This window comes from Sitophilus oryzae, unplaced genomic scaffold (genome assembly GCF_002938485.1).
Source record: "Sitophilus oryzae breed Bouriz unplaced genomic scaffold, Soryzae_2.0 scaffold_466_pilon_pilon, whole genome shotgun sequence".
NCBI classification, from domain to species: domain Eukaryota; kingdom Metazoa; phylum Arthropoda; class Insecta; order Coleoptera; family Curculionidae; genus Sitophilus; species Sitophilus oryzae.
The window spans coordinates 1,256,982-1,280,825 of NW_022147047.1; the positions used below are offsets into that span (position 1 = coordinate 1,256,982).

Sequence of the window (23,844 nt, forward strand, 5' to 3'; positions counted from 1 at the left end):
AAATCTGCATTCGCCGTTGTTTCTCAGTTTCAGCTTACTGAGGTGTTCGTTGAGGAGACAGTGTCCTGTTAGAAACCCCGTGACAATCCGAAGATTGTTTTTACTAAAATCAAGGAAAACCTTTGATTTTTCTCGGTCATAAGTTCTAAGGAACTTTTTCGAGTGTCTTAGACCGTTAGAGGACACCCATTCCAAGTTACGGATGGAGTCTTCCAGATTCTTCAGTTCCGCTTTCAGTTGGTTCCCGTTTGGAAAACAGAACGGTTCTGGTTCAGTTAGTGGAGTGTTCGCTCCTTTTCTAGCTAGATCATTTGCTTTTTCATTGCCTTCCATCCCTTGGTGAGCAGGCACCCAGAGTATGAGGACTTTATTTTCTTTGCCTAACTTGTTGAGCTTCTCTAGGCATTCTTTGACCAACTTCGAATTGATGGTTACTGAGTTGATCACGTTAAGTGCTGCTTGACTATCGGATAGAATGGCAATTTCCTGTTTTCGATAGTTCCTATCTAAGATAAATTGTACGCATCTTTCGATAGCGCAAATTTCTGCCTGAAGGATACTGGGGTAGGTGCCCATTGGTTCGGATTATTCAGTTTTCGGCCCAAATACTCCTATCCCTGTCCCTGCTTTAGTTTTGGAAGCATCAGTATACCACGTGATGGTATGGTCTTTTATATGCTGAGTAAGCGTTTCTTTCTTCCAATCCTTTTTATTACTCAATACTACAGTGAGGTGTTTCTCAAAGTTGTAAATTCTTGGTATGTCATCCACTGGGAGTTGAAGGAGAAGTGAAATTTTCTTTTTGAGGGTGTTCCAAGCCCCTGACCTGAAAATTCTCCCAGTACTGTTTCCGTCAGTAACCATTCTAATCATTCGACACGAGGTATTGTAGCCAAATGATTGGATTTTTAGAAAATTGTTGAAAGACTACTAAAGCTACAATTCAAAATTATTTTCAAAAAGTACAGAGTGTCCCAAATAAAGAAAAACTATCGAAGTTTTATTTTTTTTAAATATCACCCTGTATATTATTAGATTATTAGTTTCTACCGTTAAAATCAAGGTGAATTTGATTAAGGGTTACGGTTTACCGCGTTTACCACTTTAAACTTGCCGTTTTTTAAATATTTATGATTTTGTGATAATACAATAACAATTTTAATGCTTTATTTCACGGAGTATTAATAGCCAAATGATTCGATTTTTAGAAGATTGTTGAAGGACTACTAAAGCTACAATTCAAAATTATTTTCAAAACGTACAGAGTGTCCCAAATAAAGAAAAACTATCAAAGTTTTAGTTTTTTAAATATCACCCTGTATATTATTAGATTTTTAGTTTCTACGATTAAAATAAAGGTGAATTTGATTAAGGGTTACGGTTTACCGCGTTTACCACTTTAAACTTTTTTAAATATTTATGATTTTGTGATACAATACCATTCTAATCATTGTCGCATTGGCACAACTACCGACGACAATATGCAGTGCTGTTGGACATGTTCTCATGGCACCTGTGATGCAGATACATGCCAGTCTCTGTACTTTGCACAGGTTTTGCCTTGCTGTACGTTGCTCTAGTTTTGTATACCAAGCAACTGCTCCATAAGTAATCATGGGTCTTACTATCATGGTATACACCCAGCACAAAATGTTAGGGACGCAGCCCCACCTATTTCCCGCCAGTCTTCTGCATATAATGAGAGCCTTTGTGGCTTTGCTGGTAATGTTCTTAATATGCCTGTTCCAGAGAAGTTTACTATCCAGGGTTATTCCCAGATATTTCACTTCCTGTGATGGCAGTATTTCCTTTCCATCTAGATGGATTCTTTTCAAGTTTTTCAATTAATTACATTAAAGTCAATAACAAATATATGTTTTTAAAAATTTTTTGTTCTAACATTAAATATTAAATTCTAATTCCAGTCTTTTATTTATCTATCGGGGAGTCTATGATTTTTCATGTTTTTTAATTATTTCTAGTATTTCCTCCACATCTTCTTTAGAGCCTAAAAATATGGGTGATCTTTCATGTATTGCTTGTGGCTGAATTTCCAAAATTGGTATTTTTCCATTTGATGCTGATCCTCCAGCTGTTTGAACTATATGTGCCATAGGGATGCATTCATAGAGTAAGCGAAGCTGTAGAAAAGAAACACTTTTAAGCATAGAAACTTTTAGATAAATTAAAGCTAATAATAATTATTAGTAATTCCAAGATTTTTAGTTATTATAAATGAAATATTTTTTAAACTGTTACCTTTCCTTTGGGAGACGATGTAGTGGCAGGGTAAATAAATATACCTCCATATTTGATGGTTCTGTGGACATCAGCAACCATGGAACCAACGTACCTTGCGTTGTAAGTCTTGCCCTTTGATGGGTCTTTCTTATTTTGCACGTATTCCTTTATTGCTGGTTCCCATTGATGAGTGTATCCTTCATTTATTGCATATATTTTACCTCTGTAATAGAAAATAGAAATACAATTAAATTCGAGAAATATTTAAGCACATCTACTTTTTTAAAGAAATGCGTCTCATAATTTTTTCTATTATGGAATGAGACTTGAATTTGTTAAATTATTGATCCTTTTTAAGTGTAATTAGTAAATTGTCCTCTTCAAGATTAGAGAAACACACCACATACCATTTGTTTTTAATATACGCATATTCAGAGTGTTTCAAAAAACATGTGGGTAATAAAGTAAACGTAAAAATAAAATTTATTGTTTATAACAACATGTGGATCCGATTCCACTTATTTAAATAAGTCCATAAACTAATTTCGATTTTGAAAATAGCTACTAACTGTCACTAGAAACTTGCCATGACAACACTAGCACTGTTGCTTGTCATTTTATTGAAAAATTGCTCTTTATTCGAAATCTGAGCTAGATAGGTATAGGAAACGGTAATATAGTTTGAAAGAGCATTTGAATCTGCTTCGATCTATTTAAAAAAATACAGGGTGTTGTATTTGAAATAACGAATTTTTTCTGTAAAATAAATATTTAAAATCGACCAGCAATTTTTGATACCCCTGTATATATTAAACGAAGCAATTAAATTCTTCAGTAAAGTTTATTTCTTTCGCTTAAAAGTCAGAGCAAGAATTAATTCTGAAAAGCAATATACAGGGAGAGTCTAAACTGGATTTTGTATTTTTCTCTACTATTTTAAGCACTCTGTATTTTATATTACGAATGAATACCGTTTATATCTAACTTATACCGTATGATCGAATAAAAACGGCGTCAGCGATGACTATGAAATGACGATTGATGACATTTCCCATATAATCTATACTAATATATAAAATCCTTAAGTGACTGACATACTGATTAATCACGATCCTGCTCAAACCACTCAACGTAAGAAGCTCAATTTTGGCATACAGGTTGATTCTAGGGTGTAGAGGTTCGATAAGAAGGGATTTTTCGAAATTCCAGTTCCAAGAGGGTGAAACCACCCCTCAAATATTACAATATTTTTTATTTAAAAAACGGTCATCTTTCCGAAAAACGCTTAAACACGTATATTTTATTTTGTTTTTTTACATATTTTAAGCTTTTTTTAAAAATGTGTACAGGGTGTTTCGAAAAATCTGGTCATTGATTAATCACGATCCTGCTTAAAGCGCTTGACGTAAAAAGCTGATTTTTGGAAAACAGATTGACTTTAGGGTGTAGAGGTTCGATAAGAATAAGGGATTTTTCGAAACTCGAATTCTAAGGGGGTGAAACTATCCCTCAAATATTAAAATATTTTTTATTTAAAAACCGGTGAGTTTTTCGGAAAAAAACTCTTAAACACTTATATTTTATTTTGTTGTTTTACATGTTTTAAGATTTTTTATAAATTTATACAGGGTGTTTCATAAAATATGACCCTTGAATAATCACGATTCTGCTTGAACTGCTTGACGTTTAAAGCTGATTTTTGGCAAACGGATTAACTGTGGGGTGTAGAGGTTCGATAAGGAGGGGTTTCACGAATCTCACATTTCAAGGGGGTGAAAACGCCCCTCAAATATTACAATATTTGTTATTTAAAAAACGCTTGGACATGCATAATTTATTTGGTTTTTTTACATATTTTGAAATTTTTAAAAAAATCATACAGGGTGTTTCAAAAAGTTGGGTAATTGATTAACCACGATTCTGCTTAAACTGCTTGACGTAAAAAGCTTATTTGTGGCAAACGGATTTTTCGAAAGTCAAATTCCAACGAGATGAAACTATCCCTCAAATATTACCAAGTTATATAATAATATCGCCATTTTGTTTTTTCTCATGCTGTTTTTTCTCAGTTTGTATGTTAAGGAAAATTCTTGCTTTGCTTTATCATCACCATTACAAATGATTAATTCGACGCGAACGAAGTCGCTGGTACACGCTAGTATTACATATAAAATGACAGCGATCTTCATTTCATAGCCATCGCTGACGCCGTTTTTATTCGATCATACGGTACATTATTAAACAGTTTAACGTAGAGTAAATATTGATTGAAAAACACTATAATCATTACGATAGTGCTTAATTTATATTGCAGGTAACGACTAATGTTTCTTTTAGTAATAAAAATTAAAAGAAAAATCTTATGTATATGCTACGGAACCCTAAAAACAGAAATAAGAAGCATTAAGTATTTGTCAAATATCGAAAAAATTGTTTAAGAAACTTGAACTAATACAGAAAATAAATATTTTTATACCTGTTGGGTATTCTCATATCCCTATCAGTCAATACGAATTCCCCAATAGTTGGATCCAACATAAACCCGTTGACACTGCTTCCCAGTGACAGCACCATCATGGTAGCACTACCATATAGTGCGTAACCAGCGGCAACCACTTTGGTGCCTGGTTGTAACGCATCCTTAAGAGTAGGTATGCTGTTGTCTTCTTTCTTCATAATGGCGAAGATGGAACCAATAGACACCAGACAGTCAATGTTGGAAGATCCATCCAGGGGATCAAAGGCTACTATGTATTTTCCACGTCTTTCTAGATCAACCTGTGTCAGGGAAACGGAATAATTTTTTTAAAGCAACTGTATAGTGTTTTATATTGAAACAACTAAACATTAGTGTCAAGTGGTGTATAACTACACACACCGGAAAAATCTAGGGATATCATTTTATTAAAGTTAAAAATAAATGTTTTGAATAAACAACCACATATTTGTAGGCCGATTCTTTCTACTTCGATTGAAACGAAGTAGTCACACTAGTTATTTCTAAATTTGGGATATTTGCAGAAGTGTTTGTGCATTTTTTGTCAAATGTATAAAAAGCACCTACCATCAATTGTTCGAATTTAACCTGTACTGGCTATGTTTTTTATGATAACTGGCCAGAATTCATTCAAATAACTCTGTTTAGTATTAAACTACATTATGGAGCGTAGACATCTTAACAGAGACGAAATGCTAAGGGCCATGGGTATGCTCGAAGCTGGAATGCGCCAAATCAACGTAGCTAGAGCATTAAATACAAGGCAAGGTGTAATATCGCGATTAAGTGCACGCTACCGTGAAAGTGGTGATGTTGCAGAAAGGCACACAGGGCGACATCGCATTACTACCCCTCAGGAAGATCATTTTTTACAATTAAATGATCGACGCCGACCGACTCTTACAGCACCAGAGCTTAGTTTAATTCTCCAGGAAACACATAATGTAACCGTTAGTCCTGACACTGTTCACAATAGATTAAGAGAGGTCAACTTAAGAAGTAGACGCCCCTGGAGAGCTCAACCCTTAACGAGAGGAAATCGAGAAGTACGATATTTGTGGGCTCAAGATCATGTTCAGTGGTCGAATGAACAATGGGCCAATGTTCTCTTCACGGATGAGTCACGCTTTGGAATTCATCCGGATTCGAAAAGACTTAGGGTATGGAGAGAACCGGGAAATCTTATTCGGTTAGATCATGTTCAGGAAGTGCACCCTTATCAAGGTGGAACAGTTATGGTCTTGGGAGGAGTCCAGTTAGGCCGAAAAACCGATCTCGTTTTTCTTGAAAGGTTTCTAACAGGAATCACATATCGTGATTTAATTCTTGAGCCTGTCCTGTTACCTATGACCTATGCTAATGATTTTGGGAGAAACTTCATTTTCATGCATGACAATGCACGGCCTCATACAGCCAGAGTGGTAAGTGAGTTTATCAATGCTCATCAATTAAACATCTTACCCTGGCCGGCACAATCTCCTGACCTCAACCTCATCGAGCACGTATGGGACGCGGTCCAAAGAAGAATTTTGAGAATGGGTATGCCTCGTGAAACTCGTAGGGATCTGGTTCGGGCCGTGAATGCAGCGTGGCAGGCTGTACCTCAAGAAGAGATCGACAACCCGATCAGGAGCATGGAGAGACGATGTAGGGCTGTAATGAACAGTAGAGGAGGTCATACCCTTTATTAAGTAAAAATGGTTTTATCTTTTTCTTTTAATTCACAGTTTAGAATAAAAAAAAAGTGTGTATTTTTTTGAGTTCAATAAAAATCAAGGTAAATTTGAAAAATTCGGTAAATTTCGCATTTTTATTTCCAATACGTCCTGTAAAATATTTGTTTATTTTAATTTTATTATATCAGAAATGCAAATAATAAAATTACTGACGATGCCTGGATAAAATTGTAATATCCCTAGACTTTTCCGGTGTGTGTATTTGTATACAAAATAACTATTTTTATACAAGACGATATACTGGTATTTTATCGTCGACCGAATAGATTAATTCACGAGCGATGAAATCGCGACTGAATTAATTTCGGGACACGATAATGCAATTTTATCGTCGTGTATAAAACAATATTTTTTCCATAGCGAGTTACTTTTTAAAAAATATTCAGAAATTATTATTTCAAGGAATTTATTACGAGTAGAAAAAATATTGTGCTGGGTTGGCGTTGGTTTCTATGTAATTTGACAAATAAATAAAGCTGTCTCTTTAGTTGTCAGTTTTGAATCAATATTTTTTAATTCCCTTTCGTGTCGATTACTGATTGAATTGGAGCCAGAAATGGCTTAAAACGAAATAAGTAAATTACCAACAGATATTCAGGCTGAGACGACAAACGCCATATCCAAACTACTTCCGTTTATAACGAAAAGGAATACAAAAATTTCCAAAAATGGAAGCAATTAAAAAACGTGCGAGAAGAAATAAAGTTTTTAACCCATCCTAGCTGTTAAAGTATCATTTAATCTACCCTTGCGGTTAAAGTACTATTTTATCTACTATTTTTGATAGATATAAGGCAATTTTAACAGTTGCTATGGAAAAGATAACTATAATTTGTTTGATAGTGTTACAACTTTTTACAAGGCTATATTTACCTCTATTACTGTTTCATTTTCCTCAGAAATCAGCAACGCTACTGTGTAAGATGACTTGAGCATATTAATGAATAGTTCATTGGCAAGCACGTCCAGTTTTTTTACTTCTTCACCCTGTACATTGGTCTGACCAGCAATACCAAACCTGAAAATTGAGATAGAGTAATCAGAAAACTATACTAAAGGGTGAGTCTTAAATAAGTGCAAATATGTTTAGAGGTGGTATATTTCAACCCCAGAAACACGTCTATGAGGATTTTTTTTGCGAAAAAAAATTGAAAATGTTTTGAAAAAAAAAATGATTTTTTTAGTTTTTATTTAAAAAAGCATAATTTCTTACAACCAAACCAAACGACAATTTGACTCGAAATACCAATAAGTGTGTGCCAAATTATTCTTAGCAAATATTATCAAAAAAAAATCAAATAAAGCAAAATTATACCAAGGGTGCCATTTAAAAATCAAAAGTTGTAGTCATTTCTGGTGAAACAGGAAGTGACCGAAAACAACTGAATACGTCTATCAATCCTAATTTATGTCATATACTAGAATTAGTTTTTTTTTATCTGAAAAAATAAAAAAGTTATAGGGGTAAACCACTTTTGAGACGCACCTGGCATAATTACTTACAAGGTTTAAATACTGTTTTAAATATTTTTATATTATTTGCAAGGTTTGAAATTGTTTATTACTCGGTTTATTATTATTTGTGACGTTTTGTGACGTTTGAAAAAAAAAATATGTTCTATTCGTAATAAAAATGACCTTTTATACCTATACAGGGTGGTCCGAATTGTATTCCGGAAGTTTAGTAGAAGTTTCATTTTCATTTCGACTTTTTCCAAATAATTTCTGAAGTAACGTCAATATTTGGATGAAAATTGGTATCTGGGGTTTTTTTGACACGTGAAATTTGATTTTGATGTCAATGTGACTCCTATTTGTAGGGGGCGCCACCTACATGTGTTTTAACGGTTTTGAAGAGTAATAACGAAAGTAATAGGGATCTGCCCAAGCTCACCTGATGATGGAGTAGGGCTCCGAAACCGGTAGTGAGAGCAGATTGATCCACATTATGACAAACACAGCGTATAATTAAATTTCTATATCAGCAGTTAAGTGGCAAGAATCCTTATATAATTTTATTAACAACTATTTAGTTGACATGTTTAATTTATGTCAATGATAATAGGTATCGATAATTTCGATTCCAAATATCTCGAGAACTATTACTCGTAGCGATTTTTACCAAGAGACCTTTTTTACGTAAAAAACGCCGTAAATGTACATTTTTTTACTTAATAGTTTTATACAGGTACGGACGAAAAGTTATTACTCTTCAAACCAGTTAAAAAGTATGTAGGTGGCGCCCCCTACAAGTAGGAGTCATATTGAGATAAAAATCAAATTTCTCATGTCAAAAAACCTCAAGACACCAATTTTCATCCAAATATTGACGTTACTTCAGAAATAATTTGGAAAAAATAGATATAAAATTGAAACTTCTACACCCTGTATCTCCGAAACTAAGCATTTTAGAACATATATTTATACGAACTTTTTTACTTATTTTTATCTGCAGAATATGCTGCCGAAGTTTCCGGAATACAGTTCGGACCACCCTGTATAAATTAAATTTTTATAAACAATCTTATGGTTATAAATATAATATTATGTTATTATTGTTATTGTTTCTAAGCAACACAGTCTGTGTTGCACAAGGCAAACGATTAGATATCATTTAATTTAAAACGTTTAACAGACAACAGTTTATTAGACAATTGTTTATAACCCTTGATTACAGAAGAAAATACAAGTTTTGGCTTACAATTGCGTTATTCCCGCCCGTCTGACAGCGCTACTAATAACTTTGACAGCTGTTTGAATGGAGTTGAGGAGTTGTGTGAGTTCTCCCGTGGCTTGGGGTACTTTTTTCTGTTCCGATAGTACGAATCTCGTCAGGGTGATGCAGTCCGAATCCAGGGGATCGTGGTTACTCATTTTTTCCTAGTGTTTTAATGGCACATTCAAGAAATCTGACGGAAAAATAATAAAATCGGTACTAACAATGCTTATCGTACTAACCGAATTAGTAAACGAATGTAACTAGTGATATGTCGTGTAAATACTTACTGAACGAGTTTAACACAAGGCCAGTCGTTTTATAAATAGGGTATAGGTTTCTACGTGGACGTTTCAAAAAGTAATTTATTGTGATAAATGATGTGATTTTAAAAAGGAACTTAAACAGTGCGTTTAAAATTGTTTAGGGCTATTCAGTAATTAATAGCATTTGGTTTTTGTTTCATCTCATAAATATATAAATGGCTGACACAATATAATCGAAAAAAAAAAAAAAGATCGCTGTCATTTTACATGTAAAATTATATGAGGTACGTCATCGATGTTTATTTCCAAGCCAAGCGGACGCCGTTTTTTTTTTCGATCATACGATATTTGATTTGATCATATAATTTGAGTCGAAATACTTTGTGGTACCTAGTTATTCGTAAAAAAAATGATTTTCCAGATATGCTAATTAGCCACCCTCGTTCCATTTGAAAAAATTGAGATATGATTAAAAATACGATTCTTTATTTTTTAACCGGTCAGGACAAGACGCGAAAAACATAAGACGATCAAATCAATTTTTCCAAGGCTCCTTGATTAAAAATTAGTGTTTTTAACACAGCCATGGCACTCTAGATTGAAATTTAAATACTTTTTTTAAGCGAGAATGCCAAAAGTTAAAATGTGATATTTCATTCTATTCTGAGTGCCATTTTCTATTGAATAAAGTAAAAAATACCGAGGGTGCCATTTAAAAATCAAAAGTTGTAGTTATTACCGGTGAAACAGGAAGTGAGCGAAAAGAATTGAATACGTCAATCCTAATTTATGTCATATACTAACATATGAAGTCTCGTTTTTTAAAAGTTATAGGGGTGAGCCACTTTTGAGACGCACCCGGTATTGTTGCATAGATTGATTGTTGTTTGTAAACAGTGAGTCGAGCCATAAAGTAAAAGTTCATGATTACATGATTTCATTCGTTTTGAGAATAATAAAACATTTCAAATAAAGAACTTTTAGGGAAGGTTGAGATATACAAAATACAATTATTTTTTAGTATATCCGGTGCATCAAAAAATATGATTTATTTATCAAGAGTTCGTATTGAGTTTACCAACACTTTATATTTTAATACAAATTTAATCGTTTCATTGCGATCGCACCTCGTATATCCCGTTTGTTAACCTTTCAGAAAGATATCCAAATCGTTGAGAAGCTGTTAGCGATAAAAATACTCAGTTTATCACATGTTTACGAACGTTTATATTTTGTTGATTCACCTTTCTTATAACCTATTTGTGTTCAATTTAGTCTGATTGAACTTTTTATGTAAATAAGATAGCTCTAATAATCTATGTAGATTAAATTTTTGGGTTTAGGTTTGTCAAAATATGTGTCAATCATTTTTTTCACAAATCAAATATGTTTAGTGTACTAAAAAATTTATGATAAATATTGGAAAAACTGATAAAACTGAAAGTAAAGTGTTTTTAGTTAACGTTTTGCTGCTAAGGCTAATCTGAATGGGAAATACTTAGTATACGCGTAATTCGAACCGCAGTCCTCAGCCATATCATTGTCAATGGCCTATCGACATGGCGAGTATCTAAATTGACTCCTACCACAAATTACCTATAACAGATGCGAAAGAACACCGAATTACGCGTTCAGGTTTCTGTGACCTTCCGAAAGAGTTCATAGACAAATCCGCATCAATGTATAGTTTGGGTTATTATTTGTTTGGGTGAAAATAATCTGCACCAATATGTTATCGAGGCATACAAAAAGGTCCACAGACTTCGAGACATACGAAAAATCAAGTCCATTTAGCGTGTGTCGCAATTTTCACACCTTAAAAAATTAGTTTTTTATAGCTATAGCAACTGCAGCGACTATGAAAAAAGCTGTGTGATTTTCATTCAAAATAAGGGCACCTGTAATTCATTTGAGAATGTTATAAATCGCTAAAAGAGGTTTCAAATCCCTTGGATTTCTATTAATATTAAATAAATTTTATTAAAAATTGAACTAAAATTGTTAATATCATTAAAAACAATTCAAATTCAAAAATTGTATCAGTCAAATTCCCTCATTTAAGGTGAATATTAAAGTAAATATAAATACAGCCCATTCTAAGCTCTACTTATCTTTAAGAAAAATTTAAATCATTGTTGCAATTGGGCCTTAATGCCATTTCGAATGAACAATAGTATTAATAATGTACATTATAATAATAATAAATTTTATATCATAGTGTGTATTAAAACTACTAAAACCCTTTTAAATTGATATTATATTAACAACTTTTGTTTTTTAATCCAAAAAAAAGTTACCAATTTTCTCAATCAGAATATTTGCGGTCCTGAAAAGGACCTCCGTTTTCCCATGTCCGTCAAGGTAGGTAATGGGTAAACGGTAAAAAAACAGGATAATGAAATTTAAAAAATTACAAAAATTGTTCAAAAGTGCCTCCCTCTTGCATTAAACAATAACCCAAATGATCATAAAATCCCCTCCACACATTGGATAACATATCAGGGGTGACAGTGTCAAAGGCATTAAATATTTTCTGTCTTAACTGCTCCAAGTTTTTAATTTCTTCATGGCCGTAAATTTTAGATTGTATGTACTCCCATAAAATCATTCACCGAGAAGTCAGGCGAAATTAAATGTCAGTCTAAACAAAACTGTAATTTTTGAAAACTTGTCAAAATTTGGACACACGCTAACTGGACTTGATTTTCCTATGTCTCGAAGTCTGTGGACTTTTCTGTATAATCTCACAGTAATTTAATAGATTGCTCGTCATATTATATCAGCTCGTAGGAGATTAGGAAAAAAAAAGATATTTATAGTTTAAAAAATAATTTATTTAACAAAATTTAATTAAAGACGTGACAAAATAGTTACATTTCTATTGGTTCTATCGGACTTTTTTCGACTGTATAAATCTTTATTTTTTGTACTAACTTTAATGCATAAAATATTTTCAATCTAATAAATAATTTAATGATGTAAATAAGAGGAAATTTCTCACATGGGTGGTCAAATTCTATAGTTTTCATTATATCAAACAGCCTCTGAATGTTTTATTCAGTGCAAAACTCATCAAAATTTAATATAAATAATTTTTCCAGCCCGTCAAAAAAAAATGAACAAATTTTTCCACTTTCATGATCAAAGGCTTTTAAATGGGTAAATAATTTCGAGTTATCCAGAGATTCGGATTCTTTTGCAAATTTTAGACAAATATCACATTGATGTATTTGAAGACCCTTTTTAATGATGTAGTCAAACATAATTAAAGGCATTTTGAGTTGAAATCTTTTCTCAGAGGCTGTTTGATATAATGAAAACTATAAAATTTGACCACCCATGTGAGAAATTTCCTCTTATTTACATCATTAAATGATTTATTAGATTGAAAATATTTGATGTATTAAAGTTTCAAATAAAGATTTATATAGTCGAAAAAAGTCCGATAGAACCAATAGAAAGGTAACTATTTTGTCACATTTTTAATTAAATTTTGTTAAATAAATTAATTTTTTATACTATAAATATCTTTTTTTTTCCTTATAAATAAACACATTTGCATCCCATTTTAAATAAGATATACAAATTACCAAAACTTAGAAATAACAGTTCAAAAGTTCAACAAAAATTCTACACGCGTTTTTAAAAAGAAACATATAACTACGCACTATGTCATTCCAGCAAGCGAATACGACACAGCATAAGTTTCCGGACTAAACGACTGGTGTATTTACACCACTCAATAGGCGTGTCGGGTTTGCCGAGCGGTTTCCGATGCAGTCGCTTTCTTTCGCATCTGTTATAGGTAATTTGTGCTCTTACCGTTGACTGAAGGAAATAAATTAATTATAATACAGTTCTTTCAATCAACGCTCTTACTCACAAGATTCACAAACCGGCGTGAATGGGCAGTGTGTGTCTAATAGATTTTAAATTCTTGCCATAGAACAACAGCGCGACCCGTCCATCCACTCACATAGTCTAACGTCGCTTAACTTCGCTGATCTATCGAAAACCGGTGTTTGGACGTAGCTAGATCAATACCCCGTATTAGTAAGTCTAATAACTATCTAGTCAACATATCTAATTTTTGTCAATGATGAGCTCAGTGTTTTCAGATTACAATTCGAACCACCCTGTATATTGGCAATTTACCAAATATAACTAAATATAATTGTCTCATTAGAAAAAAACGCTAAAAAAAGGATAAACAAAAAATACACATCCCTTTATTTTTTGTTTCGGCTCTCGTAAATAAATTTATCTCCAGACTTAATTCTGGCTTCCCAGGAATAATTCTGGATCGGACTGCCATCTCCGGACGTCCAGTAAATTTATCGTAGAGTTGCTGGACACATCCACCCCTGTAAAGCTTCTCTCCGACCTTAGACTATGTCCGATTTAACTGGACACCTCCATTTCAACCTTATCTTCGAATGTATCATTGGTCGCGATTCGAGTGACAAAGCTACTGACTGAGCAGAAAAAAGCTTAGGGTACTCCATAGTGCACTGGCTTCCCGCTTCTTGTTTTATTGCGACACACTAGCGGTAAAAATAACCGGCTTAGACTGCTTTTACCCGCTTTTACCGAAATGAATTATTGTTTCTTTTTGTCGCTTTCCCGCTTCATCCGCTCAACAGTTTCATCATCGCTATCCCTCTTTTGCAACCAATTCAACTCCCTCGCTCCCCGAACTTAATATACCCTACTCCATTTTTTTTCCAGAAACAATAAGTTTTTGACGCGTAAAAATTATTTTTTTACGTGTAACAAATAGTCGAGCAAATAGTTTTTTACACGTAATATTTTTTTGGCGTAATAAAGATTTTTTACCAGATACAATAAGTTTTTGACGCGTAAAAAATAGCTTTTTACGTGTAACAAATAGATTTTTACACGTAACAGATAGTTTTATACGCGTAAAAATTGTTTTCTGTCAGTAACAAAATAGTTTTATACGCGTAAAAAATATTTTTTTATGTATAACAGTTTTATTCGCGTAAAATAGTTTTTTTACGTGTAACAAATGGTTTTTTGCACGTAATAATTTGATTCTTTGATGAATTGTATTAAAATATCAATATTTTTGATAAACACGTGGACTGCTCCCAAATACACGTCGCGTCACTATGTATTTCTAAGCCGTTAAACATTTCGTTACAACTAGCTCGTGTGTCAGGGCCGTCTCGCTAGCTCGTATGTCACGGCCTTGAATTTTTACTCCTAGCGCGCGTAAAGAAGTTTCACTCCAAAAAGTGTCATAAATCATGTCCTAAAATTGCGTTAGCAACTAGTAATATAGTTACTATTCTATTATATAATTACATATAATTATTTATTATATTATATTATAATTACAACAGGTATCTACAACATAAAAAAACTATACACATATAAACTAAAATTCGTTAAATAAATGCACCAGCAGTAGATTGTGTTTGTCGCCGAATATATGCCCCGGCCCGTCCACAAGTCAATTCCAGCATCTTTTTTCTTCGTCTCTTCAACGCTAACCGCGCCGATCTCGCCTATCTCTTTCTCGCAGGATTGATTGTTGAACGGGCCGAGAATCCACGAGCTTGCGACGTTACTAATTGACATCTTGATAGAAACTGCAGACCTGCCGCGTCTTTTGCCTGTTTTTAACGGACACAAATCGAAAAAAACGCTTAAAAAGGTAAAATCGCAAAAAGCGCTTGAGACGCCTAAAACGCAAAACGCTAAAAGCGCTTTCTGTGTAGCCGTGGGCTTAAGGTTATGCTTTAGCACAGTTCAAGCTATTTACTTACGAAATTATTAAAAATTAATCGATTTTAATCACAACCATTTTGTGTACATCAATTTATTTTGAAAATTGCAGCATTTTTTAAACGATTTTCAATTTTGTTTGAATTATACTTCAACGTTTCTTTCTCCATGTGAAAATATTCGTAAAATTTTTGATTGTGAGCGGTGAGTTGTGAATATAACGTGTGATATTTACCAAATTCAAAATGAAATAGATTAATTTCATGAACGCGAGTAGTACTTTTTTGTGTCAGTTTAGTATAAACATTATCACTAGCTAATAAAAAGAAATAATAGATCCCCACGGGATGGTTCCATGATGCCAAATGATATTCCCGCTCCCTGTAAGCGGTTGTTGACGGCCCCTACGTTATAGAAGCTAGAGAGCCGCACTCCACTTTTGCTCCTTTGTTTCACGCATGCATTGAAATGCCAGAGCGCGAAGTAATACTTCAATATACACACACCGGAAAAGTCTACAATTTTATGAAGCCATCGTCAGTAATTTTATTATTTGCATTTCTAATATAATAAAATTAAAATAAACAAATAGTTTACAGGACGTATTGGAAATAAAAATGCGAAATTTACCGAATTTTTCAAATTTACCTTGATTTTTATTGAACTCAAAAAAATACACACATTTTTTTTATTCTAAACTGTGAATTAAAAAAAAGGATAAAACCATTTTTACTTAATAAAGGATATGGCCTCCTCTACTGTTCATTAGAGCCCTACATCGTCTCTCCATGCTCCTGATCAGGTTGTCGATCTCTTCTTGAGGTACAGCCTGCCACGCTGCATTCACGGCCCGAACCAGATCCCTACGAGTTTCACGAGGCATACCCATTCTCAAAATTCTTCTTTGGACCGCGTCCCATACGTGTTCGATGGGGTTGCGGTCAGGAGATTGAGCCGGCCAAGGTAAGATGTATAATTGATGAGCATTGGTAAACTCACTTACCACTCTGGCTATATGAGGCCGTGCATTGTCATGCATGAGAATGAAGTTTCTCCCAAAATCATTGGCATATGGTAACACGACAGGCTCAAGAATTAAATCACGATATGTGATTCCTGTTAGAAACCTTTCAAGAAAAACGAGATCGGTTTTTCGGCCTAACTGGACTCCTCCCCAGACCATAACTGTTCCATCTTGTTAAGGGTGCACTTCCTGAACATGATCCAACCGAATAAGATGTCCCGGTTCTCTCCATACCCTAAGCCTTCTCGAATCCGGATGAATTTCAAAGCGTGACTCATCCGTGAAGAGAACATTGGCCCATTGTTCATTCGGCCACTAAACATGATCTTGAGCCCACAAATATCGTACCTCTCGATTTCCTCTCGTTAAGGGTTGAGCTCTCCAGGGGCGTCTGCTTCTTAAGTTGACCTCTCTTAATCTATTGCGAACAGTGTCAGGACTAACGGTTACATTATGTGTTTCCTGGAGAATTAAACTAAGCTCTGGTGCTATAAGAGTCGGTCGGCGTCGAGCATTTAATTGTAAAAAATTATCTTGCTGAGGGCTAGTAATGCGATGTCGCCCTGTGTGCCTTTCAGCAACATCACCACTATCACGGTAGCGTGCACTTAATCGCGATATTACACTTTGCGTTGTATTTAATGCTCTAGCTACGTCGATTTGGCGCATTCCAGCTTCGAGCATACCCATGGCCCTTAGCATTTCGTCTCTGTTAAATTCGAACAATTGATGCTAGGTGCTTTTTATACATTTGACAAAAAATGCACAAAAACTTCTGCAAATATCCCAAATTTAGAAATAACTAGTGTGACTACTTCGTTTCAATCGAAGTGGAAAGAATCGGCCTACAAATATGTGGTTGTTTATTCAAAACATTTATTTTTAACTTTAATAAAATGATATCCCTAGATTTTTCCGGTGTGTGTAGTTCGGTTACGAAAGCAGCGTGTAGCTCCGTGGTTGAGGCTGCCGCTTTTTGTGCAACAGGACGGTGGATCGAACCTCGGTAGACATATAACTTTTTTATTTTTTTACAGCTGTTTTTATTTTTTAAAACTGTTTGTATTTTTTTATTTATTTAGAGTTGTTGGTAACAGCTGGTTAGTAGGCAGCAGCGTAACAGTTGGTTAGTCTTTGGTGTGAGTTTTTTGTATTTATAGCACGCGAAATACCCGATCGATTTTGTATAACTCATGCGCATGCGCGGAAGCAAAGGAGCAAAATTGGAGTGCGGCTTCCTAGCTTCTAGCACAGAATATCTAGCTACGCAAGCTACGCAAGCTTGCGTAGCTAGATATTCTGTGCTTCTAGTCTCCTACGTGCTTCAATGGCGCAGCTTCACAAAGCGCTGCGCGAAGTAAGCCGAGCGCCCGAAAGCGGAAAGCCGGTGCACTGGTGCACACATGGACGTACCTTTACACTCAATAGTTGGGACCGGTTGCTAAGCGTACAGAATTATTTAATGACTTTTTTAATCATAAACAGGGTGACCTATGCTTCCAAAAAGCTCTATATTAGGTTTTTGGTTTGCGATATTCGTTTCATTTTTTTTACACAATATAGGCCAGCTAGTTCAAAAATGTCAGAAAAAGATTTATTGCAGTAATTATTGAGGTTTATTTTATTTTCTACTGAAATTCTATGATATAAGATATTACTTTTTTTTGTTTTGGGAGTCATTATAACACTAAGATAAAAAAAACAGTGCTTTTAGATTTTAAAAATTTTATTTAAAGATTTTTAATAAGATGTAGTTCACGCTGAAGGTCTAAAAGGAAGGACTTGTAGTGGCATCACTGGCTGTTGTTGATCTGGTACCACAGTCGACTTCGGTGGCGCGATTGCAGCGGTCTATGCTAGTGTCGTAATAAGTACCGGTTGCGCACTGGAATCTGAGGGCCTTTCCGTTACTACATTCGTAGAAATATGAACAATCTGTAGGGTCTTCTAGGTATGTCGGGGTACCATCTTCATGAGAGGGACAAGCTACAATTGATATCAATATCAATTTTATTTGTAATAAACTTAAACCAGTGATAATAAAGAAAATTTTAAAGGTATTTGACAGTTGAAATTTTCATGGATTACTCGATTATTTAACTCGGATTTTAAAGATCAATACATTTTGTTCTAGTGGACCTATTTTCATCATTTTTTAAACAATGCGTAGCTATAGATCATACGAAATAAACTTTCAGTCACGTGATTAAGCTTGACCGGCACAACGTTACCCACTTTTACATATTTTCTTTTAATCAAAATATTTTAGAAAACAAAAATAAATTAATTATAATTATACAGGGTGTCCCAGAAATAAGTGCAAATATTTTAACTGGTAGTATAATAGTTCAACCCCAGAAACACGCCTATGAGTTTTTTTTTGCGAAAACTGTTAAAAAAAACATTAAAATATAAAGCGTTGGTAAACTCAATACGAACTCTTAAAAAATAAATCATTTAGGTACAGGTTTAGTACAGTCGAGTCCAAAATTCACAGACTTTTATTTTTAACCGGTAATATGTTTGGATCTCCAGAACACAGTCGCTAATGAGTTTTTTATTGACATTTTCTCGGAACATTTATAATACAACTTTTTTAAAAAATTTTGAAAATTCGAAATTTTTTGAAAAATTTTTTGGATTTTTTTTTAGCTTTTAGTTAAAAAATATAATTTCTTGATAATATGGCAACATAGGTATTAGATTAAATTTACAAGAAAGAAAATCCAGGAAGATCCAGTGGTTCTCAAAATTTTAGCAAAAAATCATTTTTTTTGAAATTTTCAAAGTAAAATAACTCCGTTATTTTGGACTTATTTGAAAAACGATAAAGAGAAAATATCTTTCTTTTATCGAGATCTACCACCCCTTAAAATATTTGCACTTATTTCTGGGACACCCTGTATAAACAGTTACTATTTACATAAAAAAACTCTCCTCCTTAACAGCACTTCGGGACGTAAAGGGCGATTACTACCTCTTTCCCGTTCAAAATATTCTAATAAGGTTGCGATGAGTTTTTTTCAACGGCTATTAAGCTATCTTGTACACTTCGCACTAAAAGAGGTTCTAAAAAGAACAGTGTTAGACTGCAAGGTCTGCTAGTAAAATTTTTTTAGCTTAAGCACAACTCATTATTCATTTAAACCAAAAACTCGTAATACAAAACTAAAGTGTCAAAACGAATGATAATGTTAGGAAATAAATAAATAAATGCGGCAACTTGACATTTTTTACAGCAGAGCTACCACCTGAATCCCCAGCGGGAAATTTATATTCCAGTTAGTCAGCCCGCTTCCCCTAGGAGATGCAAGACCTTGTCGTTGGTGGAAGCTCCTGGTCAGGTTCTGGGGTGAATCCCCCCTAGCGCTAGGCTTGCTCTAACGCGCATCTCACTCGTCGTGGCCAGGGAATAGCACCAAGACATATAACGATGCCGGACGGGGCTACCCCTGTCCGTCATATCAGGCACTCTCTACTGACTGTGGTCATGTCTCGCGGGTAGAGGGTGTGGGGGGGTCTTGGCTTAACCGTCTGGACCAAGAGGAGACAACCTCACCAAAAACCTAAATCCTACGATGGCGGGACCAGGTCAAAGGGCATCAGGGGGCACCTCATTGTATTTACCCCTTACTTCTACATGCGGGGCTCCGTAGAAGTGGACCGACTATCCCTAGCTGCTCGTGGGAACACTATGAGATCGAAAAATCATAAAAACACCACCGGTAAAGCTGTGGGGAAACCCCCTAGTAACAGTGGGAACATTATGAATGAAAGTTTCAAGGGACCAATCCCAAAGGGAACTACAGGAGAGGCGGCTGACATTTGCGTGAGGCCAGCTTCCACAAGTAGCACACAAGCTACCACCTCCTCTAGTAAGGATCGGGAGTGTACCTTTAGACCCAATAAGCGACACAAGCTGCCGTTTCGTCTACCCTGCCTGGGTCAACCAGGCGGGCTAGACGATCCTCTGAGAGTAGGTCTTAACGGAGCAGAAGCATGGAGATACCTCCGACTGCTCCACGAAGGACTCCGACTGCTCCAGAAGAAGCAAAAGCGAAAACACTCATCATCTCCATCAAAGGGCAAGAGAGGTAGCGAGAACCTCTCACCTCTTCTCCGGCAGGGAGAGAAAAAAGCCAGGATGGAAAGCCATCCAACACCGGGAGACAAGCAGGGACGTATCACCAGCTTTGCCGCTAATACTGGACAAGTGAAAATGGCGGTTCTGCCAATGATTTCCCAGAGGTTGCTCTGACCACCGACCAGCAAACGTCTCTAGAAGAGGCTATACTGGACGAAGTAGTGACGATCAGATCGCAACACAACGATCTACAAAATGTGGGTCAGTTGCGTTTTGCGGGGATACACTTTTGGGTGGGCATGATCCTCATAGACTGTGTATCTCAAGAATCAGCGAATTGGTTGGTGGAAATTGCACTTAAGCTTAAAAATTGGCAGGGGTCGGAACTGGTAGCAGTGAAGGGAGAAAACATCCCTAAAGGGATCATCACGGTCTTTTTGCCGAGGAGCAAGGGGAAAGACACCGCCTACCTGCTGAGCCTTATCCAGGGTCAGAACTTCAATGTAAGGACAGTGACATTACAAAACTATAAACACTATTTTATAAATGTGTGTTGAAGTGGACCAAAAGCAAAAGCATGCTTTTAATGCTAAGATTGTTATTGGTTGTTACTATAATCTTCAAAAGCGGTTAACTCCAATAAAAATAAAACAATTATTGAGATAAATCAAAAACCAAACTATTGAGAAGAGATTCACCTTGATAACTAAGTGCACTTTAGGTTTATTATTTTGTTAAAATATTCCACAGGGTGTTTCAAACTTTCGTCAAAATATCAACATTTTGTTTTTCTTCGTTTAATAGACAGATGACGACTTTAACATTTTTAGTAAAATGAGGCTAAAAAGTCAAATAATTTAGCTACACTTCGCTGAAAAATATCGAAATCGAGAAAATTTTTTAGCTGATCATTTTTCGTACAGGACCAGTATATTTTCAATGAATCCTTTTGATTTTAAACTGTTTATTACTTACTCGGGACTGCTCGGATGCTCAGAATACAAGACACTGCCAAGAGAAATCCAATAATCATAAAACTAGTTGGTTTAAATGCCATTTTTTCTTATAGGTTTTTTTTTGTTCTTATTTAACAGAGTAACTAATGTTTTTGAAACTAATCTGTTTACATTGTTGGTTCCTTTTATAGGTAACCGAGCAATTAGCTTATCAAAATCAATTGAACTTGGATTTGTTGTTATCTCCAACATTTAGAAGATACAACAGGAACCACAAAAAACGAAAAACAATCGAGATAGCCAAAATACTTGGAAAATTTTGAGTGAAACATATATAATGATAAATTGTTAAAAGAGAACGGACATAACCAATGGAACATCTTGTTAAAATGTAATCTCACACTTCAGATACGTTAGTAAACAGTACAAAACAAATTATATGTTGGGCTTATAAGTAGATTTATAAGTAGAACAACTATAGACACTTGTCCGGAATTTCCAAAAGCCTTTATGGAAACCTTATGTAGAAGGGTCGGTGTTATATCGATTTTTTCCAATAGCTTGGTTGGCCTGAAGGGTTTATGCTCAAAGATATCCAAATAGGATTTTTTTTGAGAAGCGTTCCTTTGAAAAACTACTTTTCCTATTTCGCAGAGCTGATAGTGTGGTATGAAAAACCTATTAGGCTGAAACCTGTCGTTGTAGGTGAAAAAAAAAATGAATTTGCTTTAATTGGTATTTTATAGAAAATCCAATATATCTTCAAGTCATCGTAATATAAATCAAAGAATTACTTCTTTATTTTTCATGATAAAATACACTCTACAAAAGAGCAGCAAATCCATAACTAATGTCGATTTTGAAAATAGCTACTAACTGTCACTAGCAAATTGCCATGGCGCCACCAGCCATCTTGATTGCCATTTTATTGAAAAATCACAAAATCTGAGCCAGATAGGTATAGGAAATCCTAATATAGTTTGAAAGAGCACTTAAATCTGCTTCGACTTATTTTAAAAAATACATACTGTTGTATTTGAAATAACGAAGTTTTTATGTAAAATAAATATTTAAAATAGACAAGCAATTTTTGATACCCCTGTATACATTTAAAGAAGCAATAAAATTTTTTACTAAAGTTTATTTCGCTGGCTTCAAGGTTTGCACAAGAATTAACTCTGAAAATTAATGTACAGGGTGTTGACAAACTTTTTATTATAGCATGCATATTTAAATATATTTAAATATCTCAAAAACCAAGCATTTAAACATTTTAAACCCTTATAATAAATACCTTATTTTATGCCCAAGAATCCAGAAAAAAAATACCGGGTGTTCCATAAGAAAAAATATAACTTTGGTATGTATCTTAGTTCTGACACATCCTGTACATTTGAAAATAATTTTAAATTTTGCACATTGCCCCTCTACATATACCCACAAGAAATTTTGTTTCTACATCTTTCCGTTTTCGTATAATCAACAGAGGCGAATGAGATGCGCCACCCTGTATAGTTTATTAATTTTATTTTTATTTGAATTTTATTAATTGTGATTAATAGAATTGCGTTTATTTTATCAAGGAGGCCGAATTCGACAAAATATCAAGAAATAACTTTTAATTGGCATTAAACAGCCTACACAGTTTTGATATTAAAAGAAAAAAAAAAGTCAGTGGCGCACATGTTTTTTTTTGAGAAATATTCTAGTGATAACCCATATGTACGTCCCTGATCAATTTATGGAGACTTTTTTAGCACTTATAGTAAGTTTTACCCTCAAAATGTCATTCTAATCACTAAAAGTACTTAGAAGAAAATTATAATAAATCGAAAGATTATTAAGATTTTAACACCCTGTAGCTACGAAACAAAGCAGAATCGGACCTATGTTGATATGAAAAATAAATCTTATTTTTACGTGAGGAATCTCCCCACGAAATATGGCACATGTTTTTTGAAACACTCTGTGTAATAGAACTTAATATATTTATACATATAACAGAATTTATTAATATAATAATTACCAGATTCAATGAGAAAACGCTAAAAAGGTGGAATAGACTGTTTATTTGGCTATGAAAACGTAACTCCTGCCTCTTTCTTATCGTTGCGGCTTTTACACTTGAAAACTGAACAAATTACCATTGAAATAAAGTTTATACAAAGGTCACTAAACTAAACAATGACTACGCACAAAAAGTTATTAAAAATCGCTAAAATTGTCGACGGTGACACATACGTTGTCTCCAAAAAAATGGCGTCTAACAACCAGGGGCGCATATACAGGAGGGGTAATGGGGGTAATTACCCCTCCCAGAAAGAAATTAATTTATTTTAATTATTACTTTCGAAAATCGACAACTATGAACCCTTCTCGGACACAAACGGTACATTGTGAGACAGGAAATTGTAGAGAGAAACTAGCCCTATAACGGAGGATACAACATTTTAATGAACAGTGCTTTCCATAAAATCAATAAAATGAAAAATATACGAAATAATATACATGTACTGATTTCTTTCGAAAATCGACAACAATGAAACTATGATCCCTTCCCCGACACAAACGGT

At 34.5% G+C, this 23,844-nt stretch overlaps 1 protein-coding gene and 1 long non-coding RNA gene across 2 annotated transcripts; both read right to left on the minus strand.

Moving 5' to 3' along the window:
• Positions 1-1,874: 1,874 nt before the first annotated feature.
• On the minus strand, positions 1,875-9,483 carry LOC115886026 (fructose-1,6-bisphosphatase 1). Its single transcript, XM_030905056.1, has 5 exons — positions 9,176-9,483; positions 7,348-7,492; positions 4,718-5,019; positions 2,260-2,464; positions 1,875-2,141 (listed from the first exon to the last, which is right to left on the minus strand). The coding sequence occupies exons 1-5, from the start codon at positions 9,346-9,348 to the stop codon at positions 1,950-1,952; spliced, it is 1,017 nt and encodes a 338-aa protein (XP_030760916.1). The 5' UTR covers positions 9,349-9,483; the 3' UTR covers positions 1,875-1,949.
• Positions 9,484-17,939: 8,456 nt separating this feature from the next.
• Positions 17,940-21,449, minus strand: LOC115886045. The gene is made up of 2 exons (XR_004050828.1): positions 21,291-21,449; positions 17,940-18,217 (listed from the first exon to the last, which is right to left on the minus strand). It is a non-coding gene; the product is annotated as an uncharacterized LOC115886045 (long non-coding RNA).
• Between the last annotated feature and the right edge of the window lie 2,395 nt (positions 21,450-23,844).